Below are 21,631 nucleotides of genomic sequence, written 5' to 3'. Positions count from 1 at the left end.
TTTTGAAGGCACGATATCGTCATAACATCCGCTTTACCTAGAGGTTATTTCCGTGTTTATTAGGATGTCTGCAGAAGTAATAATCAGTCAATTTTATAGAAATATATAAAATACGAAAATGGCGTGGAAAAACGAAGGTTTGTGCGATGTTGCGCGTTTGTTTGCTAGTAGGTTTATTTCTTTTCTTTAGCTCAGAGAAGACTTCTTAAAACAATTAGGCTGTTAAGCTAACGTTGCTAATTCTCTCTATTCGTATAGCTGTAACCTGTTAATTGCAGTTTCTAGTTAAATTATGTGGTTCTTTCACTCCAAAACCTTTGTTTCCAGTGTCTTCGGCAGACCGTGTTCTTCCTCCAGCCTCTCTGCGTCTCCTTGTCCCTCCAGTGAGACTCATGTCTGCCTTCGTGTGGCAGGTAGCGCAGCAGCTCAAAGTGATGCAGTATGACAAGCTGGCGGACTTCATAGGTTTGGCAACAGAGATGGTCCCAGAGCTGCTCAGTCCCACCCAGAAGGCTCAGCTCATCCTGGGCCTGAGAGCAAGGGTAAGGGATTAGTCCCAACTGTAAATACATTTTAATGTCAGTGAAGCTGAGATGAGGAATTAATAACCTATACTAATGTAGTACTTATCTATGTGGCCCCTCAGAGGGTCTTTTTCCTGCCTTCACCTTAATGTGCTAGTGCATGTTTAAGTAATAATATATATGGTAGGTTTTGAATATTGTTGTTAACCACAATTTACATTTTAACCACATTTAAAAGGCTTTGGTAGTTAATTGAACTACTTGGAACATTAGTGAACGTTCCCAGGTGTGGCCAACCTACCAAAAGTGCTCCAAGAGTACATCGACAACTCATCCAGGTGGTTGCAAAACAGTCTTGTTACATCTGGGATAAAAGTAACACAGCATTTCTTGAAAAAAAAACATCATACCAACAGTAAAACATGGAAGTGGTAGTGTAACAGTCTGAAGCTACTTTGTTGTTTCAGGACAGGATGACTTGCTATAATTGGTGGAACCATGAATTCTGCTCTATTCTAGAAAATCCTGAAGGAGAATGTCCAGCTATCAGGTCATGCCCTGAAAGTTTTTTTTATTTAGGTTATTTATTCAGCTTATTTTTGTCTAATATTGCAACTTGTTTGATGTAAGTGTGAGAACCAGACAAAAATCTGATCTCAGGAGGGTGGCAAATACTTTTTCACAGCACTTAATGTAAGGCATGAGTTCCGTAATTCATCATTTCATTCATTACATTTTTGTTGCTTTCGAAGTTGAAGTGTTTTGTGTTGCTTGTTATTACACGCCTAAATATTGTGCTTCTGCTCATAGTGGCAGTCATTTTTTTCCACAGTGTGTCGTGATCTTTTTTTTTTTGCAGCTGGTTCTTGAGCTGTGTCGAGGTGATGGTGTATCCAACCTGCAGATGATCCAGAGTCAACTAGATAAAATCCACACCAGCAGTGTTGAGCTGAGCTCTAATCAGGAGATGGTGGGTGTTTTTAAAGACAATTCAGAGCTGTTTCATCACCAAATTTAAAAAGACAAACAAACAAGCAAGCAAACAAAAAATTAGGCAAACAATGAGCTTTAGGAAAAGATAGATTAAAAATACAGAAAAAAAACATTTTCCTGTATTGTGTGTCTTCTTTTTGACAGGCCAGTTCTGATATATTGAAGACATCATACAGCAACTTTGCTAGCCTGGTTCAGAACATTTTGAATGTTCCTTTTGAGAAGGAGTTCTTTTTTCAGGTAAGTTGGTTTCTGAAAAATTCACAAGTCATACGTTTTGAAGCCTCTGATTTAGCTACAATCAGTGGCTCATATGGTTCTAACTTATCAGTCACAAGGTAGCCACAATCTGTTTTTCTCGTTTTCTGCACATGGTACCATAATTTACATGTTGTATTAAATGTATAATCTATAATCTATGCTTCTCATCAAGTAGATGAACCTATAGTTCAGATATGATTTCTTTAGGAGGTTTTTCCTGCCAACTACGGCTCCATCTATAACCAAAGGATCCAGCAGCTTGTGTCCGTTTTCCTGTCCAGACTTGAAGAGCTGCTGCCAGTACCAGACCTGCAGCAGGTACTCCAGCAGTACTACAAAAGTAACTTTGCAGCACGAGATCAAAATTTGTAACCTCTAAGATTTTTTGTTCTCTTACAACCTGCATTTCTGTGGTCTTTTCTTTCCATCTCAGACAGCAGCTTGGCTCAATGAAACACCTGTATCAGAAGAAATTGGACTCCATCTGTCTGAACCCTTCAGTTTGAAGACCCTGCTGCATCATCACAGACAGACGGGGACTCTAAGTTCAGGTGAGAACCTTTTTTTTCTTTTAATGAAGTATTATAAATGAGTGAGTAGTGTGTAATATATCGGGCTTTCTTCTCTGACAGCACGGTCAAGCAGTGAGGACGATGTCATTTTGTCCACACTAGCCCTCCCTTCTCAAACTGTCACAGAGAGGTTCACTGAGGCTTATAGTCAGGAAGATCATGACAGTGAAGAACAAACACCATCACTGGAGGGCTTAGAAGAAGAATCAAGTCAAAGCTTTGATGTCACGGCAAATGATTGGCTGCCAAAAAAGAAACCAGGTCAGAAAAAAAAGTAGGAGACCAATATACCTCTTGAATCAGTTAGTCTTATCTCTCTGACTTGCTGTGCTTTGTACTGTTTTCAGGTCCTTTCTCTTGTTTATTCATCTGCCCTCAGTGCTCATTCACACATCGCATAAAGAGAAAAGTCCAGGAGCACATCCAGAGTGACCACCAGATAACCGCTTCTATTCACACAAACTTTTCTGGGAAAAAAGTCAGGAAGCAGATACGTCAGAAAAGTCAGAATGCTGTGAAAAATCAAGTAAAAGGTGACTCAGAGAAACGGAGGAAAACCGAACCAAAAAGTGTGGCTAAAAACTGGGAATGCAAGAAGAAAAATGACAATGTAGAAAATAAGGAAAAGCGTAGATGGAAAGAGCCCAAGCAGGAAGACAGAAGGTTTCTGAGCACGCGACCTGTGAACAAAAACTTCACAGAGAAAGAAACCAAATGTCCGATGTGTGAAAAGTTCTTTGAACATCCAAATCAATTGAAGGCTCACATGAAGCTCCACAGCTTCCCCTACCGCTGCAGCCAGTGCGAGAAAGGATTCACCAGCCCATCAGGCTTTTATCAGCACCAGAGGCTTCATAAGAGAGGACGAATATTCATCTGTAACCAGTGCAACAAGGGATTCCTGTGCAGGTATTCACTCAAGCAGCATGAACGCCTGCACAACGGTCCCACCAACTTGTGCAACATCTGCGGGAAATGGTTCAGCAAAGCTGGCATCACAAGACACATGCAGATGCACAGAGGGGAGAAAAACTACCTCTGCACCACTTGTGGGAAATCCTTCTTGTCTTCGGGCGAGCTGCTGCTGCACACTCGGTCTCACACGGGGGAGACGCCCTACACCTGCGTCCAGTGTGGGAAGGGTTTCTCCAGTAAAAGTCACCTAAATGTCCACATGCGCTCTCATACAGGGGAGCGCCCATACCTGTGCTCTGAATGCCCCAAGCGTTTCCTTACGTTAAACTGCCTAAAGAGACACACACTCAGCCACAATGGGGTGAAACCATTCAAGTGTCCAAACTGCGAGAGAGAATTCTCGCAGCAGGGGAATCTGAAAAGACACCTTGCCACTCATAAACCCCACATGTAGTTTGCAGTTCTTATTTTATTGTCAGTCAAACAAGTTTATTTCAAACTGGAATTCCAGAATGAACTACCTTCTGTACGAAGAAATAAGTGTGGGAAGCATCAACCATGCAATCGCTGGAAGTATAAGCTTTGTTTTCTTCAGTGTATTCGGCAGGCATTAAAGTGCACTTGAGCATATGCTTACCATCAGCGATGTCAATTTCATTTTAGTTTCACACACCATTACACTCGCTCACATTGTAGTGTAGAAAATCTGATGATGAAGCTTTCTGGGTGGAGTGCTGGTTAAATATGCAACACTTTCACTTTTCAGCTATCTGTAAAACTATTCTAACTTCATCCCTGTTTAAGAAACCTGCAGCCTTCCCTTTGAGCTGAATCCTATGAATGTTCTTGTGCCACTGAATTTTTTTTGACATTCTTGTCAAAAATGTAATTATCTTAAAATTTGGGGGTTTTCTCAAAATTTAGATGTATTCACTTGAACAATGTTTCAACAACTTTAAATTCTGACTTGTGGAAGGTATTTTTTCAGCAGGGGAACAAAAACTCTGTAGGACATAACCCGAAACGTCAGAGAAAACTGGTGCAATCTACACATCCGTTAGCGCCGGAGTGTCATTTCAAGTTTCAGTTGTTTCTTTGGCATTGTCTTACTGTGCGGGATCACCTCACTGCTGCCAGGTGAAGTGATTAACATTTATTTGTTACAATGAAGAAGCCAGGAAATGTCCTCCCAGCATTCACATTAAAGTTTCTGCAAATCAGGCACACCACCTCTCCCTCAATGACACCTTCTGCATTCAAACTTTGGAAGGAGCCAGGACTGATCCACAGAGTCCTTTACAAACGTAGGCATCTGGAAACTTAGAGTGAACATGTTTTCTTCCAAAGTTGGACCTGTTTAGAGAGCAAAAGCCCACACAGTTCTTAGAAGGAACTCAGTAGTGTTTTGTTTTGTATGAGACCCTCTTGGTCTTTGTAAAATAGCTGGTCCATACAATAGCTTTTCAGGACCTTTGATAGTTTTACCGTATTGCATTCACGGCACTTGGGTCATGTCAGAGTTAGTCTATTGAGGAATGTGAGGACAGAGACCTGTGAAAAACACACACCACTGTAGGAAATGCAATTTATTTGCAATTTTTTAATAACATCATTCCTCAGATAAAAATGCAATGTTACAGGAATATACATCAGATATTAATTTAAAACTTGCTTTCAAGGGACCATACAGTCTAAATATACTTTTTCCTTTTTTATTTACTTGTAGCGTGCGTTATAAGCAAGACAGACTCTGTCACCAATGACAGACTGACAAGTTACAGATACAAACTGTACATTACTTATTTACAAATCAACTTTTTGTTTGGTTTTTTTCTTTCACTTTTTATTGAAAATAGGAGTAGAAAAAGTGATTGAATTAATATTCTGATTTATTTCATTTGTATTCTTTCCCTTCCTAAAATCTAAAATGAAATGAAGGAGAAAAAAAAAATCAAGATCTCTCTTTTAGAAAAAAAAGCAGAACAAGAGGAAGAAAAAATAAAAAGGTTGTGTCAATCGTGAGATCATGTCACTTAGCAACCTCAGAACAAATGAAATTCCTCGCACAGTCGAGGGGGAGTGGCTTACGTTAAAGAATTCAGTTACAAAAAAAAAGAAAAGAAAAAAAATGGCCATCTGCCTCCAAAGCTACCAAGCACAATAACACACTCTAGTTCATTTTTCTGATCGTGAATAGTGCTGTTATTAAATACTACATTTAACAGTAGCGTCACTACTAATATTACAAGGAATTGGTCTTTGTGTGATCACCTCTCTCCAAAAAAATAAACTCAAGGATTGACAACAGACGTCTCTGACAGAGAAGAAGAAAAAAAAACAGCTCAGTCCTGTTAATGGCCCTTTAACACTTTGCATGAGTAGTGACGTACACGTAAGATCATACAGAGCAGCATAGCCCTGATATATAAATGAGGAACAGAAAGAAGATAAAGACTGTGCTGTACGTAGAGCTGCGGATCTCTTGCCACTAAATCAAGCTGGCCAAAAGCAGGGAAGTGCCTTCTTTGCTTAAAGAGATGCTCCTGCATCATCAGTAATGGAAGAAAACACTCGTGATGCTCTCAAATGGGCCCACTCATCTATTTAAAGCTGCATCTGCACACGCGCAAACAGATACAAGACCTCTATGTTTCTAACTCAACTGAGGCCTTTTATGTCTGTGCTGGTCAGAACATCTCTCTTCCATTAATGGCTACGTAGAAGGAAAATCTACAAATATAAAGTGACTCCTCAGGCGTGAGTAAGAGCATATAACTGTATCCTACATTCACGGGGTGATTGGAGAAATAATTCTCATCTGCGATGCAATGTTAAGTAGCTCTTGTCTGTAAAATGAAGAGTGGAGAAGCAGATACAGGCGGAGACATTCGTGGTTCTAATGAGGCGAAAGCTGTTCCAAAACCAGAACCGCTGACAGTCAAGTCTGCATTGTAAAGCTGCTGCCACACCTCTGAAGTAATATCCCAAAGAGAGTCGTGTTTGCTGCTACGGAAAGACTCAATCTTAGTGTCAAAACTGAGTGCCAGGCAGGGCTCTCTGTGATTTGGAATGAATGCGGGATAACACACAAGGTCTTTGAGGTCCTGACAAAACAGTCATACTAAATATTCACATAAAAGGTGCTGTTGTAGGTGCCGCTATACGATGAGTGAATTCTAGTCTGTACATTATTCCTAAACCCACTGGGCAAGCAAATTTCATCTATCAGGTTCAGCTAAGAGCTTAGCAACCCTGGAAAAAAGTCGCCACCAATATCTGATGACTTAACGTGGTGCTATGAGGGGAAAAAATGAATAAAATCAGCTGTTTGGGTGCTGCTATGTGCGAGTGCTGCTTAATATGCAAAGAGCTGGCTATGAAATTCAGCAGTGATCACTTACTTAAAGCTAAATCAATCACTTCTACTTTGCTGAAGATGTATTGATTTCATTGATCCCAACAGATTAAATACAATGTGTTATGATCATGTAACCCAAATTTGTAGTTTTAAACAGGCTGTGTGTCCTTAATCGCATTTAGTCCATCAAGGAGTGAATGAAATGCACCTCTGCCCCACTGCATTTCCTTACCGACCTGTGATGTTTCTTCATAAGATCACGTCTTTGCACGAGCAACAAACAGATGAACGTAAATCTTCACACAAAATCAGTCTCTCTCGCTCTCTTTTTTAAATAAATAAACTCACAGCATGGCACCTGAAACTTGATAAAGATGTTTCTTTAAATAAAACCAGATTCTTTCATCCATCCCACAAGCTGCAACAACCTGCCCCTAACAGTCATTTAATATCATATAATATAGCTATAATATTCCTATTATTTAATATCTAAAATAGAAGACATGCAGTACAAAGTTGCATGTAACAATATGTTCCCGCTTTCCGTTTCTGCCCTCTTTCCCAAAGCGTTCATTAGCATCGAAGTCAAAATAACATCTGAGGTGATTCTCTTGATGATTTTAATTCTACTCCTACGACAGCTGGCTATTCTAATTGTACCTGGAAAATAAAATACAATTTATATTCAAAATAGTCATCTTAAAATATCTTTGTCGGCATCAAACAGTGATCAACAAACGCTTTGATTTACAAGAAAATATAATATGCATCTGCTGCAACAATGGTAGATCCACGTGAGGAGATCTGAGTGACCGACACGGGGAAAGATTACAAGACTTCTGCTCTCCAGCCTCACACTCTCCGAACTGGCAAAGTTAAGGATAAACACACAACTCTAATACTTCTAAAAAGTGTGTAAAATGCTATTTTTTGTTAGTTTATTTTCATTTTTTTTAAATACTGAACAGATTAAAAATTTCTCAATGTACAGCAGCTTTTCTCCATAACGATAAAAATCAGTCTCATCATCCTTTTGTGGCTCCTCAGTGTCAAGATTTCATGAAGCAGTGACCATGTTTGTATTTCCAGGCTAAATCCAACAGATAACATTGTTGGTGAATAAATATGGGAAAACCAACCTGAATTTCATTTTGCTTTCTTTGAAATAAACGGTCAAATTGCTGCACTGGAGTCTGGAGCTTTTACTGTAAATGCAGACAAAAGATCTTATCGAATTAGTTCATCAGGCACAAAACTACTTGACTTCCTACTCTGCACACAACGCAGATGAATAAATGACTCTACACACACATGTAGATCAAGTCCTCCAATATCTTTTTTGGAAGTAAAAGAAGAAAAAGAAAAGAGGCTACACGATTTAAACGGCTCAAACCCTCCCCCCCATAAAGATATCTAGTCCTTGGTAGGTGCCATTTTTGGTTAGGTCTTTTAAAAATGTACAGTGTGTATATGTTTTGCTGATGTAGGACTACTTGAAGAGAGACACGTCTCTCAGTGCTACAGTAGGAGTAATAACCAGACTCTGACCTGCACGTACAGGTTGCTGGTAGGACGTTTCAGACCTCTGGCCAAAACACAAAAACAAACACGAGCAAAAGCATGTCAGGATTTGGATCTGTCTGCTGCTTAAAGTTGGGGTCTTGAGCCTTTTAATTTTGGAGTCACAAGCAGGGGCGATGGATTGCTTTCCTGTGGTGTAGCTGATTGTGAAGCAACCTTTCCGAATCTTCCTCAACAGCTCAGAATGTAGGCAATAAGTTGAAAAGCCCCACGATTTACTATGAAACATCCATAAACGTCCATAGCTTAAACATTCAGTTTTCTTCTTCGGTGCTTCCTTATTTCCTGCTGCTTCCTTTTGCTTAAAATATACATTAAAGTGGGAATTCATACTGACCTCTAGTCAGCAAGCCTATATAGAAGTGTCCTTCCTGTTCCTTAATCTAACATTCTGGCGATTAAATATCATATGTTCATAAATATTTTGCTATATATGGTATATAAAAATATACAATCATTGGCTAGTGGTGAGACAAAAGATATCATCATTTATATAGGACCAATATTTTATATCCCTATGCACACAAAACATTACTTAAATGTATTGTATAATCCACCATGTCAGATCACCCTCCAGAAATCCAAACATGATGAAATAATCTCTGCGTTCAACATTCTCAGGCCAAACGCCCACGTCTTCCCATTGTCGTCGACCGCTGAATAGATTGTCACCCATCTGTCAGGGACTAAGCCGTTCCCCTCTCCAGCTCTGCTTTCACTTGAGGAAATTACTTCCATTTGAACTGCACCCTTTTGTGGCAGAGGGGCTTTGTTTACAGTTTAAGTGGCTGCAGGTGGAGATCCAGGACGGCTACAGCTTATCAGCCTGATAAACCCGCTGTCATCTGTCTATGTGGGAAAAGAGAGCACAAGTATAGAAAAAGACCCCCTCACACGTAGTGGATTCAAGGTGGAAGATGTGGCTAATAAATGATAAGAGCTTCACAGACGCACGTTTGGTGCACATTTACCACAAACTGAAATGAGCCATGACTAAAGGGGATCCATTATGCTTGCTTAATATTGTTTTTCTTATTCTCAGATGTTACCAGAGTAGCTTAGCATGATTTACGTTTTAAAATAATCTTATTTACTTTACACTGCGCTTTAGTGCAGCCTCTCTGTTCATCTATTATCTGAAGTTTCTTCCTGTTGAAAGGGAGTTTTTCCTTCCTACTATCGCCAAGTGCTTGCTCAGGGGTCATTTACCTTTCATTTTAGAAGATACAACTCTTTGATGTGGCTGCTGCTGTGATTAAGCACTATATAAATACAAGTGAAATGAGTTGAAACAAGCAACTTTAGATGTTTCAACTTCCTTTAAGGCAAATTTCTAAGGTTCGAAGCACAGGCGGGCAGAGCTTTTGTGCTCATAGTCAAAGATATGTGCCCGAAATGACCATTTTGGGATAATTTATGCATATGTATATTTATGTAGAGCCAACATCTGAAAAAAAATATTTAGATCAGTCAGAAGTTTGAGCTTTTGGCTCACACGGAATACTCGTACATACGCTATTTGAAGCTTTAAATATGAGGATATCGTAACAGTATATAGCTGACAGAAATATGAAAAAGCATATTAGGTCCCCATCAAAGCAAATGATTATACCTGAGCTTTTCCTGATAATCAGTCAGCTCTGTTCAAAGGGGCCCTCACTGCAGGTTGGTACCAATACCATATTACACACTGACTGTTTACAGCACAGCTACACACCAGTCTTTATAGTAGATTTGTTTGCAGGTTTTGTATAAGATTATTTTCCATTTGAGCTGAAACACAAACATTTGACCAATACAGAATGCAATTTTACTCATAATGATGAGTGTTTATATGACCTGCAGCATGATAAAAGCCTAGTAAATTATTTGTGACTGGCACTGAATAGTAAAAATGTTAGAATATCATCCTATAGAGTACATTTGAATATATGCTGTGTAACTCTTGCCTGTCTGTCCTTAACCTGGATTTAAATCAAAGTCTGTCGCAGTAATCAATTTAAAAGTAATATGGCAACACAAAGCCTTATTTACTGAATTCAAGAGGAAAAATATTAAACTTTATCATTTATCTGTTCTTAAATTTCATCTCGCTGTCCTCCTCAGGGTTATGCACCAGGAAAATAAACTAAAAGCACATAAGACACAAGATATGCAAAATCACCTTCCGTGGACTCTTCAACCGCTGTCCAGTCAGTTCTGAAGAAGAAATACTGCTTTTAATCATTTTATGTACACTAAATAGTCATATTTAACCTGAATCAAACAAAACAACTGCAAAACCCGGAACGCTCAAATGTCAACACATGAACCTCATGCAATGTTTACACCCAACAAGCTTAATTCTTAAAAAACAAAAACAAAAAGGGGAAATAAGCAACATAAAAAGATACAGTCAGAAAGTAGGAACCTGGGGAAATATGGTCAGTCGCTTTTGTTGCGTCTCCACTGACTGCTTGTTAATTCACGAGGAAAACACTGACCTTCAGGTCACTGCGTCAAAAAAAAAAAAAACAACAAAAAAGAACATGCTCGACCTACACCCTGCGACGAGAATGAAAAATAAATACATCTGCACTATACCTCACTGCAATGTACCTGATTTCAAGTATGTTAGGTTTTCTGGCATGGAAACCACCAAGGTGACTTAAAAACATAACAAACAGAAAATAATACAGCTTCATGATACTGTGTTGTTGTTTTTTTTCTTCACTTTCACAAACATATTTACTTCAGGATCCTTGTATACAGTCATAGTTATTGCATTGTTTTTGCATATCTTGTGGGTTGCAGGATTACACCCACTCATACCATTACGCTGCAACACAACGTCTCGTGCTATTCTATGTGGGACATAAAAATGGCAATGCTGCTCCACTCCACACGGGGGCACCACAGCTCTCTTAATTCTGATATCACACTCACCAAGCCTGGGTGGTACTTCTGATTTGCAGGGTTGCTTTGTGTATTTATCTATATGTTAAAATTTATAAGGAACACAAAAGTAAAGTGAATGTAGTCTAAGTACATTAATTCATTATTTATCAGCTGGAGATGGTCCTGGACTGTTTATAATATGTTGTGCAACCTTGTGGAAATGTTCCTATCCAATACTGTCATTCATTACTGGTTTCCACATTCATGGCTGTTGATATACTAGCTGATAAAATAGTAATAGTCATAGTAAAAAGCTGATGGCTCCACTGCAGCAGAACAGCTAGAACCATTGACTTTTAAACTCAGGGCTAACTAAACTTCAGCTTGACGAACTGAACAAAGATTGGTGCTACTTTTCAGGTATTAACATTCTTGACTTTACCCAGATCTGCAGCTTATAGCAAAACTAGCCACCAAACGGTCCTGTCAGCTTATGCCAGCAAATTATTATTTTTTAAGAGGTGCTTTTACAATAATTCAAAGAAATGTTGACAGTATTTTTATGAAGGCAAATGATTTTTTTTGGGGGGGGGATAAGTTAGGAGGGTTAATTCCTTTTGACAAAACAGACTTTTTCAGAGTTTGCAGTGTCATAACCACAAAACAACATCATCACTGCCACTAGAACATACTCAACATTCACATTTAGTTTGCATAATAATGTCAGAAGTCTGGTACTGGCACAGGACGCAGTGTATGGCAGTGTGTCCATGCATACCTCCCTTCCCTGCCACAAAGCTGCTCTGCTTAACATGAAGGAATTAGAGCTCGACAGTAAGTCCTTAATGGCAAATTAAAGAGAAACGAATGGCCGTAAGTTAAGACATATGAGTGTCTCTAGGTGGTCGTTCAATATCGCTGATGACTTGAAATGGCAAAGGCTTTTGCAGTGTATTCGAATTTGTCTTGGAATTAACTAGAGAAACTTAAAATGACTCATTAATGTCATAACCAAAACATGAAGATGCACTGTTTGGTGACTTTTGCTATTCTCCTGGTGTACTTTGCATTTTGAAAGTGCTGTTAACACCAATTAGATTTCTCCCTATTTGAGAATCCATCTGCTAGGCCATTGGCAACCTGTATTTAAGGGACTTACAGTGTAGGTGGAAGATGCTTAGTTTTTGGAAAATAAAACTGATAATAAGCTTCATCTTCGTCCCTCTGGGACTCAATTTCCCTCTTGGATTAATAAAGTTTCTCTGATTCTGAAATTTTTAAGACTGAATTTCATGAATCTGTTCCCCTTTTATTTCTTACCTGCACACATTCTGCATATTTATCGATTTCACTTTTAAATACTATTAAATTGTAGAAATAATAATAATGATAATAATACATGTGGCAGTTGGTACCAATGAGGTGATTTTGATGTCAGGAATGCTTTTGGAGACGGTACAGTACCGAAGTGAGACCTGTGCCCTGTGTAAAATGCTGAGGCTTGAATGAAATACCTTGCAGTGGTCGTACTTTCAGTGTATTCAAACTATACCCAAGGATCGAGTTAAAAAAGAGAACGATCCATCAAAAAAATTTTAGGCTACTTATAAAGAAAAAAAGTAGCTTAGGATACAATTTCCATCCAAAATGTAAGCTTTGTGATTTCTATCTAATAATTTATCACATTAACCAAACAATTATCATCGTCTTATAATTATCAGTAAAATTTCCTGCTTGTATGCTAATTTTTTCAGCAAAACTGTCTTTACCAGTAAATCATAAATATCACAAACAGGAAGTTGGTTTTATCTCTGAAACCATCCCTGATAAAAAAATACATTTTATGATACGAGCCTCATATAAAGATGTGTGATTCAGAAGTCTTGCAGCATCTGTACACCAGCCCTAAAAGTTAATTTGGAGTTTAAACTCAAATGGTCGTGTAATGTGTGATACGCGGGGTACCACCCCCACTCTGAGTTCCTTTACGAGTTGTCACTGTGCCGCTATGAATAAGGGGACTTTTAAAATTCAGAGCAACAACGGCCATGATTAAGAAAAACAGCAACTTGCCAAAAGGCTTCTTACCGTCTGGAAAAACTGCAATGCCTGAAAGATCTATAATTCACTCTGACCTTGCTGGAGACCTTACAGTTAAGTACCTCTGAGTGGGGAAATAAAAGAAAAGTTATGCAAAAACTAGTTGTTGAAGACAGAGCAGCTTCTGAGTCTGCAGCTTGGCTAAAATGTAAAAATCTTGCTAATGAAATCACAAAGCTTTGGAAGCATGCCTGTCCATGGTAACCCTGTGTTAAGGAGGCCCATTATCACACATACACGCACATACCCACACACACCCTCACGTACATACAAACAAACAAGACCATACTTGTAATGCTACCTTAATTTACTGTCTAGGCTTAAAATCAGCTTTTAGAATACACAAGTAAATCACTCAAACACACACACACACACACATTTTTTCTCTTCTGGGAAAAAAATAAATAAATAAATAGATACAATCTGTAAAAGGTGCATACTGATAGAGAGAAAGACCCCCCTCCCCAATTTTTTTTAAAGATACACACTCCATCTCACGCATTCATACATCCTGTACTAAAACGCAGACACACATCCGCACGCACAAATATAGTTATGCACTCGCACACAAACACTACGCCCTGCTTCGTTACTTAAAACCTCTTAAAATTCTCCTAAAATAAACCGAGCAAAAATACATTTATAAGACCAGCACCCCGATTGTGCAAACAAATCAAGGATAAATTAAACCAATAACATCATGAATATAAAACAAAAATAGTCATGGCTAGCCAGTTTTGCACAATATTGAACTGTTAAATACATAGTGGGCGTGGTCTGTAGAAATCGTGTGTGGCAGCAAATCCAGTAGGATTCCACGCTGAGAGGAAGAGGAGGGTCCTGGAGAAGGAAGTGTCTTTGATTGACGGCAGAGTCTGTTTTTCATTTCAATCGCTCACTCCCGTTCTCCCGCGCACCCCGCCATCTTTGTTGCCCCGTTCGACAAACGCACGCCTCCCCGAGGGCTGACAAAGCAAAAAGACTCAGCGATGGAGGGAGAGGGATGGTGAAGTAACCAAAGAGGAGGGAGGGAGGAAGGAGTGAGGAACGGCGAGGTATGAGGCAGAAAGGGGGGGCTCGCTGTCTCTGCTTAGCCACCCAGCTCCTGTTCGGGGCAGCGAGTGAGTGTGGCCAAACGAGGAAAAGCGGTGGAGGAGGCGGAGCCAGATCACGTTGACAGACGATTCAAGTTTGTCTCTCGCTGGAGTTTTCCTGACCAGCGGTGGAATAAAAATAAAAAGAGCTGGCTAGCTTCCTGTTGGCCAGAGAGTGTCTTCCTCTGCCTGGGCCCCCCATCCCTATTGCAGCCTTATTGGGGCTGTTGGACCATCCCTCAAATCCTTCCCCCCCATTGGCTGGAGGTGGTGTGTCACCTCAATCCCACCTCCAGGCTGGCAGGGCTGTGCTCCATGGTTCCTTAGCTTTGGAAGAGGAGGAGAAATGAGATTTCAAACAGGGCTTTTTTTCATCCCTGTTTTACTCAATACAGCGCTTCATCATCAGTGAACCAAAGAGGAGGAGTTGACCTTTGACCTCAAGTGGGTGTGGTCAGACTGTAATCCAAACTGACCCCTTTCAAAAGCTGGTCTGCTGTCCCCTACCTGGTGTCATGGCGGCCAGACAAACAACAACAACACAAAGTAGGCGTAGGAAATGAAAACATTAAACACACTATGTTGTCTGCAGGAGAACCATAGGAAGGACTTCCTGGCTGTGTTGTTTCTTGTCTACCTTCATTCAGTCATACTTCCCTTTGTCTTTTTTTCTTTTTCTTTTTTGCTTGTGTCTACTTTTCTGCGCTTAACACTTTGAGGACATGATAAAACTGTGAGGCACTTTAGAGACACACTCAGACACGTGTGGAGAACACACGCACATGCGCGCACAGATAGAAAAAAATCCTAGATCACACTGACAAACGCGCGTAAGCACACGCTCGTAGAGTATATCGCTTTTACAGCAAACATCCATCCATATACTAACTCATAGACTAACAGAGTCATAACCAGGTGTTTAAGGTTGCATCACTGGCCGCCACTCTCCAGAGCGACAGAGTGTGTTTGTATGTGTGTGTGTGTGTATGTGAAGGGTGGGGACAGACAGAGCCAGCCGCGGTGCTGTAAGCAGCACCTGACAAACATCAGTCTCTGATGATGTCAGAGGGGCCAGTTCGTCGATCGAACCCATTAACTTGACTCCTATAAGCTTGTCACACACTCCATATCCTCGTCCTCCAACAGCCCGCTGTTCCTCTGTCGTGCTCCTCCGATCACAAGCGAGCCTCTGTAGTGCCCCTCTTCCCTCCCTCCTGCCTCCTCCTCTTCTTCCTCCTCTTCTTCTTGTCTTCTCTCTCTGGCTAGCAGCTCCTGCCGCTCCTCTATAGAGGAGGGACCGTGTATGGAGCCTCTGCTTCCTGTGGCTTCTCCCCCACCTTCACTAGGACTCAAGCCGACCACTCGGTCCCTGTGCGTTGATGCTGCTTCTGCTGCTGCTGTTGTGTGGAAGGGGAGGACGTTGCCGTTAGGGCTGTGCTGAGAGGTGGAGGAGGTGCTGGATGTGGCGTTTGTGGGCGAGGTGCCGTTGAGAATGTTGTTGGCAGCGTGCTCCATCTCCTCGATGGTCATGTCGCAGGCATCAGCCAGCTCCGCTTTGGTCGCCTCAATGAACGAGGGGTCCTGAGCAAAATGACCCAAGCCCTCTGATATTAGGACCTTGACAGGGAAAAGATTAAAAGAGGGATGGACAGAGAGGAGAAAGGTTTAATGTGTCACGTGTTACAGTATGGTGTTGAATATATGCTAAATAACAGGTAGAGAATATCCTTCATGATCCTATACACAGATACAGCTACATATAACGCATACTCACTGCCTCCACTAGACTGCCTGCGCTGCCGTGACACAGCGAGCTGGAGTCTTTCCCCAACAGCGATGGCACAGTGAGCGACACCGGCCTCGGCGCCCTTTGACTGGACGCTGGCATGCTAGGGGTGGGGCTAGGACTGGGCACCGGGCTATTCCCATTACTGTCATTGTACCTAGGAGGGGAAGTGATTTGTTTTAAACCTAAAAAACGTCACTTGTGCTTAAACTGTTTTTGGAGCAGCTTTATTTTCTTACCATGGGCCACAGTTGACAGAGGGCAAGCTGGTATTGAGCTTTTCATGGGAGTTGGAGCCCTCTAGCCTCAGAGAGGGAACTCGCTGGTAGGAGGCATCACTGCATTGAGCTAAGGAAAGTATAAACATTAGTTAGAACTCTCTCACTGATTTAATATGACAAGGACAGAAAGTGCTTCAAAATTCTTGGTTAACCTGTGGGACTTGCTGGAGGTGTGGAGCACAGCCGACTGAAGAGGGTCGGTGAGTGACTCCGTCTTAACAGAGGACTCAACCCTGCTACAGCCAGAGCCTGGAGGAGGAGAGAGTTAGAGAGGAGCTGCCGGGAGGATTATGTTTGCTTTGCACATCTTTTTATGTGCATCTGTAACTCTGTGTGTTTGCTTCTATTATGTAGGCGTCTGCTACCTGATGATGTACAAGGTGTAAAGGTACAGCCGTCTTCTGAGAGACGTCTGGCCTCGACTGTCTCCGGAGACACTCCAGATGGAAGGACGATCTCCGCCCTGACATCAATGCCACAAATATGCAAAAACACAGCACGTAAAGATGCGTAAATGACAGCAGGCACAATTTATACGCAAGATTTTTTTAAAAACTGGGTCTTCTCACCCAGAGAAGTGGGACAGAGGAAGACCCTCCTGGGAGACTGCCACCCTCCTCCTCCTCCTCTTCTGTCGTCGACTTCCTCCGCTTCCTCCATGGGAGTCAACTGCTTACAAGTCTCATCGTGATACACCAGCCTAACAAGAGCACACAAGTGCATAAAATAAAGAAAAAAAGTTGTGAAATATTAAAGGCTTGGGGAATAAATGTGCTTTTTTTCGTTGCTGTTTTTGAGTGCATATGTGTTTAAACGCTACATGTCAGACGAGAGCGAGTGGTCATCCTCATGGTACACCCTGTCTTCAACATAGCTCTCGTCGTATGTCTCCTCTGTTGACCCCTCCCCTCTTCGGATGATTGGCAGATGACTGTCACACGAGTCTGAGCTACAGACAAACAAGCAAACGGCCGAACAAACAAAAACACAGAATGAACATAAAGACGCACGACACGGAAAAACAGGAAGACAGACAAGTACATGTAAATACACTAAAAATTATTTGCAATAAAACTGAAAGGAGAAACCCATGGATGCTTAGCTACTGCATGTAGGAAGGCAAAGGAGGAGGAGAGTCTGAAAAGAAGCGGGTGGATATTGCAGCTATTTTCTTGAAGCAAAATGGTGAATAGCATTAAAAGGCAACACCTGGATTATGGCAATTGATAGCAAGACTGAAGTTCAGACATCTTTAAAAAACACAGAAGAGACTATATTCTGAAGGAATGTTGCTCTCAGGGAGCTCTATTTTAATACAGTACTTTTTATGCTGCTATCATCATTTGAAGGTCAGTAAAGTCCCAGAATCTGAGGCTATTGCTTTCTGCGAATCACTGCTTATCAGAGAAAAAGGCTGGAGCTGGCGTTTTTGGTGTCACTGGACAGAAGGAAATTTCCACAGCAACCTTTCATACAGTTGTCTGATAGGAAACTAGACTCATGCACCTTCTCTGGGCTCTGACAGGCTAATCACAAATATGTTCAGACCAGACCGAGTGAATTGTAAAAGTAGCGTAAAGAGCTAGCAAGACCATGTAGCGAGTCAGAATCTGGTACGGTGGGTTAGGTACGAGACTTTCCCTCAGGAGACTAAGATTCAAATCCAATTTATAATATACTTGTGCTTGTCTGGTGCGAGGAGGTTATAATTCTCTTTGTGTCTCAAAGATGTCTTCTTCCCAGTCACATCCACAGTTGCGGTGAGAAGTTTATTTACATTCATCATGGGCATGAATGCCATGGTCATTTGGGGATGTTCTTTTTCCAGGGTGGAATAATTGTACAGCATACATCTTTAATAAGTTTAAAAACAAGATCTATATTTATTCTGGATTTTTTCTAATCCACACAGGTCCAAAAGTATACCCATGGGCTCAAATATATAGATACACCCCACCAATTTTCCATTAAAATTCCCTTGGCAAGTTCCACCTAGACCAGCCATTTGGCTCACCCATGTGGGCAGCTGCAAATATCAGTCGAGCTTAAAGGTGTCGGTTCTGGAGCAGAGGCTCATTTCTTGGTTGGCATTTTCTCAGCCCACTGGGATTTAAAATGCTTCATTGTGGATACTAACACTCGTCTTCCAGTAGTTTCTTTGGCAAAGTAGTGAAACATCAAAGTTAAAAGAGATTGTAGAACCTTCAGAACCACCTATTCAAATATTTAAGTTAACGCATGTATATATTGAGTCCCACATGGACAAGCCAAATGACTTCTGGAGAAATGTTTTATGTTCAGACGGAACAAAGACTGAGACATTTGACATCAGTGAAGTGAAGTAAAGATGAAGCTATGATCCAAAAAATGATCAATGACCCCAAAAGAAGATGACAGCAGGTTTTAGAATGGATAAAGCATTAATTGACATTAAGCTTCTGCCTTCCCAAAGCCCCAACGTCAACCAACCAATTTAAATGAACTCTGTCAATTCTGCTAAGAGTAGTCAAATATCCAGCCAGAATTATCCCGGAAGCTTGTTGAGGGCTACCAAATCATCTGGTTCAGGTGGAACTTTCCACAGGATATTTAACCAAATATTAGAGGGGGTGCATCTATATGCTTGAGCATGTATGTGTAGTTTTGACCCTGTGTGGATTAGAGACAATTCAAAATAAATTTAAACTTGTGCATGCAATTCAGTTTTTTTTTAAATTATTAAAAATGTATGCAGTAAAATCATTCCTCATGGGAAAAAAACACAGTTCAAAGAAATCACCAAATGCTCCAAATGACCACAACATTCATGCCTACAATGAGTGTATGTAAACTTTTAACCACAACTGTATTTCATACCCAATACTCAAGCTTTAAGGAGACATTCTGGCATTTAATTTTTATTCTCTTCTTCTTCACCAGATGTGTTTTTACTTCCAAGCAACAGCACTTCAGTTTCCCGGAGTTTCGAATTAAGAGGCGTAATATGATGCCAAGTTTCAGTTTCAAGTCCCAGAATTTTTTATTTAATTTTTGTTAAGCAGCACATAAACCTCCCCAAACAACAGTGTGGTGAAGAAAAACAAATCATGTGGGAAAAAACAATCAAACAAAAAAACCTAAAAATGCCAGATGTCCCTTTAATCAGCTAACGGTTCCACGGCAAACTCTGGGTTAGAACAACAACCTAACTTGATGATTTTGGCCAAGCCTTGGTGGATCTTAACCTGTTGCTGAATTGATTAAATCCAGTCCATCAGAAAACTTATACTTTGCTTTGCTTGTACTCAAGTGTATTATTTTAGATTAATTACTGTCCAAGTAGGCCTAATGAATAGGAAAAACTGCGGACATACATGCCAGCACACACAATCAGTTATCGTAACTAAAGTGTAAAGCTGGCTCAACATCCCAACAAGTGGGCAAAATAAATCAAGGCAATGATATACATATTAACTGACTGCTGTTTTTAAAGCCTTACAAATACAGTGACTTAATATGTGAAGTCGTTCAGAAAGGGATGCTAGTCGAAAGTAATTAAGCTACTAAAATCAAAATAAATGCAAAGTTTGGTATTATATTTTAACTTGACATGGAGCAAATAAAGCACAACTTTCAAAACATATAAACCAAATTTCATGAATATACAGTCACCGGCCACTTTGACAGGTAAACCTGTTTATGAGCTCATTAATGCAGATATCTATCAGAGTGTTATTGCCAGACTGCTTCGAGCTGATAGGAAGGCAGCAGTACAGCATCTCTAAATGCAACAACACTGAACCTTGTGCTACAGCAGCAAAAGACTAAAGAAAGTGCCATTCCTGTTAGCTAAAAACAGGAATTTTACACAAGCTCAAGCTCATGATGAAAAATGATCTTTGAAAAATACTGCTGTGACAATCAGATAGTGGACTCGGAATTTGTCCTAAAAAAATGACAGGATGGATTCAACCTGCATCAATAGTACAGGTGGATAGTGATGCTTTGCACCAACTGATCATCGTTTTAACACTACGGCCAGCCTGAGTATTGCTGCTAACTATGTCCATCCCTTTATGTCCACAGTGTGCCCACCTTCTGATGGCTGCACATTATTTGGGGTGGCTGTACCTCAGTTGAGCAGGTCATCTACTAATAGGAAGGTTTGGTTGTTTGATCACTGGCTGCTCTAGTCTAGATCTCATACAAGTATTCTAAGGGCAAGATAACGAACCCCAATGTGCTCCTGATGCATCCATTGGAGTAATAATGTCTGTAAATCTTAGACAGAAAGCACTTTGGTGTAGAAAAAAGTCTTTAATGAATGGGCCTGAACTGGTAAATGAAGAATGTTGCATGAAACACTTTGAGTACTCAAATACAGCTATATAAGAATCAGTCCATCATGTCATGAAACTCATATAATCCCAAACTAATTTCTTGACAGTGAGTTCTATGCACACAAATGGCCTCCAAAGCCACCAGATCTCAGTCCAACCATCACAGCAGCAGACATCCAAGAAAGGGTCTCAGTCCAGTAGAGCACCTTTAGGATGTGATGAAAGGCAAGATTCACATCATGGATGTGCAGCCAAGAAATCTACCACAGCTGTGTGACGCCATCGTGTCAAAAGGCAGTTTGAAAACAAAACTGGGTCCAACCTGGTACTAGCAAAGTGTACCTATTAAAGTGGCAGTGAGCGTAGATCACACATTTCCACATTTGCACTAAAATTAGCAAACAAGTATAAGCTTTCAGATGGTTGTATGTTTCTATACAGTGTCTAACCCAGATCTGTCATATTATCCCCCCCCCAAAAAAAAAACCAGCATTCAGAGAAGCCTTGATAGGAAACGTTTGGCCCCGTTGAACCAAACAGTCTATCTACAGCTTTGGTAGCTGATTTTTATAGTAACAGCATGTAGCCTGCTTTTTGCTATTGCAAAATAAAGCACTGTGTGCATAGCAACAAGTGTTACTATAGCACCCTGACAGCTATGTTATTTTATATGCCATTATGAGATTACAGACACACACACACACACTCTCTCTCTCTTTCTCTCTCTCTCTGTCCCCTGGCAACATACCGCATGAGGCTGTCATAAAAACACGTCCTGCTCGCCACCAGAAACAAAAGACAGGGAAAGAAAGCAGGTAGTAAAAAGAAATAAACAGCTGAATTATTTATGTCTATATGGACATCTTTTTTGTTAATTATGTTAAAACAAGGCAGTTAAATATTTGTACTAATGCCTGGGCTATGGAAGAGGAAAGCAAATTATTCACAACACAATCAAGGAGCACATAAA

At 40.6% G+C, this 21,631-nt stretch overlaps 2 protein-coding genes across 20 annotated transcripts in view; one reads left to right on the top strand and one right to left on the bottom strand.

The window, feature by feature from the left end:
- The first annotated feature begins 23 nt into the window (after positions 1-23).
- LOC146369234 (uncharacterized) lies at positions 24-3,907 on the top strand. Of its 3 annotated transcripts, none has more exons than XM_084910586.1 (8): positions 24-137; positions 328-542; positions 1,384-1,494; positions 1,662-1,757; positions 1,986-2,096; positions 2,212-2,329; positions 2,411-2,611; positions 2,698-3,907. In XM_084910586.1, exons 1-8 carry the CDS (start codon positions 119-121, stop codon positions 3,717-3,719), a joined length of 1,893 nt encoding a protein of 630 aa, XP_084766712.1. In that variant the 5' UTR covers positions 24-118; the 3' UTR covers positions 3,720-3,907. The 3 variants fall into 3 exon arrangements, with proteins under 3 accessions (XP_084766712.1, XP_084766711.1, XP_084766709.1); XM_084910585.1 differs by having other exon boundaries at positions 24-167; positions 1,989-2,096; XM_084910583.1 differs by having other exon boundaries at positions 24-167.
- A 929-nt stretch (positions 3,908-4,836) lies between these two features.
- cacna1c (calcium channel, voltage-dependent, L type, alpha 1C subunit) overlaps positions 4,837-21,631 on the bottom strand; it is a 235,227-nt gene continuing 218,432 nt past the window's right edge. For 14 of the 17 annotated variants that reach the window (XM_084910578.1, XM_084910568.1, XM_084910562.1 and 11 more), the window contains 8 exons: positions 21,410-21,436; positions 17,163-17,291; positions 16,912-17,042; positions 16,708-16,805; positions 16,495-16,591; positions 16,301-16,409; positions 16,050-16,218; positions 4,837-15,892 (listed from right to left, as the gene is read on the bottom strand). In XM_084910578.1, the coding sequence (XP_084766704.1) occupies positions 15,380-15,892; positions 16,050-16,218; positions 16,301-16,409; positions 16,495-16,591; positions 16,708-16,805; positions 16,912-17,042; positions 17,163-17,291; positions 21,410-21,436 (1,273 nt within the window). In that variant the 3' untranslated portion in view covers positions 4,837-15,379. The remainder of the gene's footprint in view (positions 15,893-16,049; positions 16,219-16,300; positions 16,410-16,494; positions 16,592-16,707; positions 16,806-16,911; positions 17,043-17,162; positions 17,292-21,409; positions 21,437-21,631) is intronic. The other 3 variants (XM_084910570.1, XM_084910572.1, XM_084910577.1) reach the window with 2 other exon arrangements.

This window comes from Perissodus microlepis, chromosome 17 (genome assembly GCF_051167445.1).
Source record: "Perissodus microlepis isolate ML-2025 ecotype Zambia chromosome 17, ASM5116744v1, whole genome shotgun sequence".
Classification (NCBI taxonomy): Eukaryota; Metazoa; Chordata; class Actinopteri; order Cichliformes; family Cichlidae; genus Perissodus; species Perissodus microlepis.
Note: the sequence above shows the minus strand (reverse complement) of the source record. Positions and strands in the feature narration are given on the sequence as shown.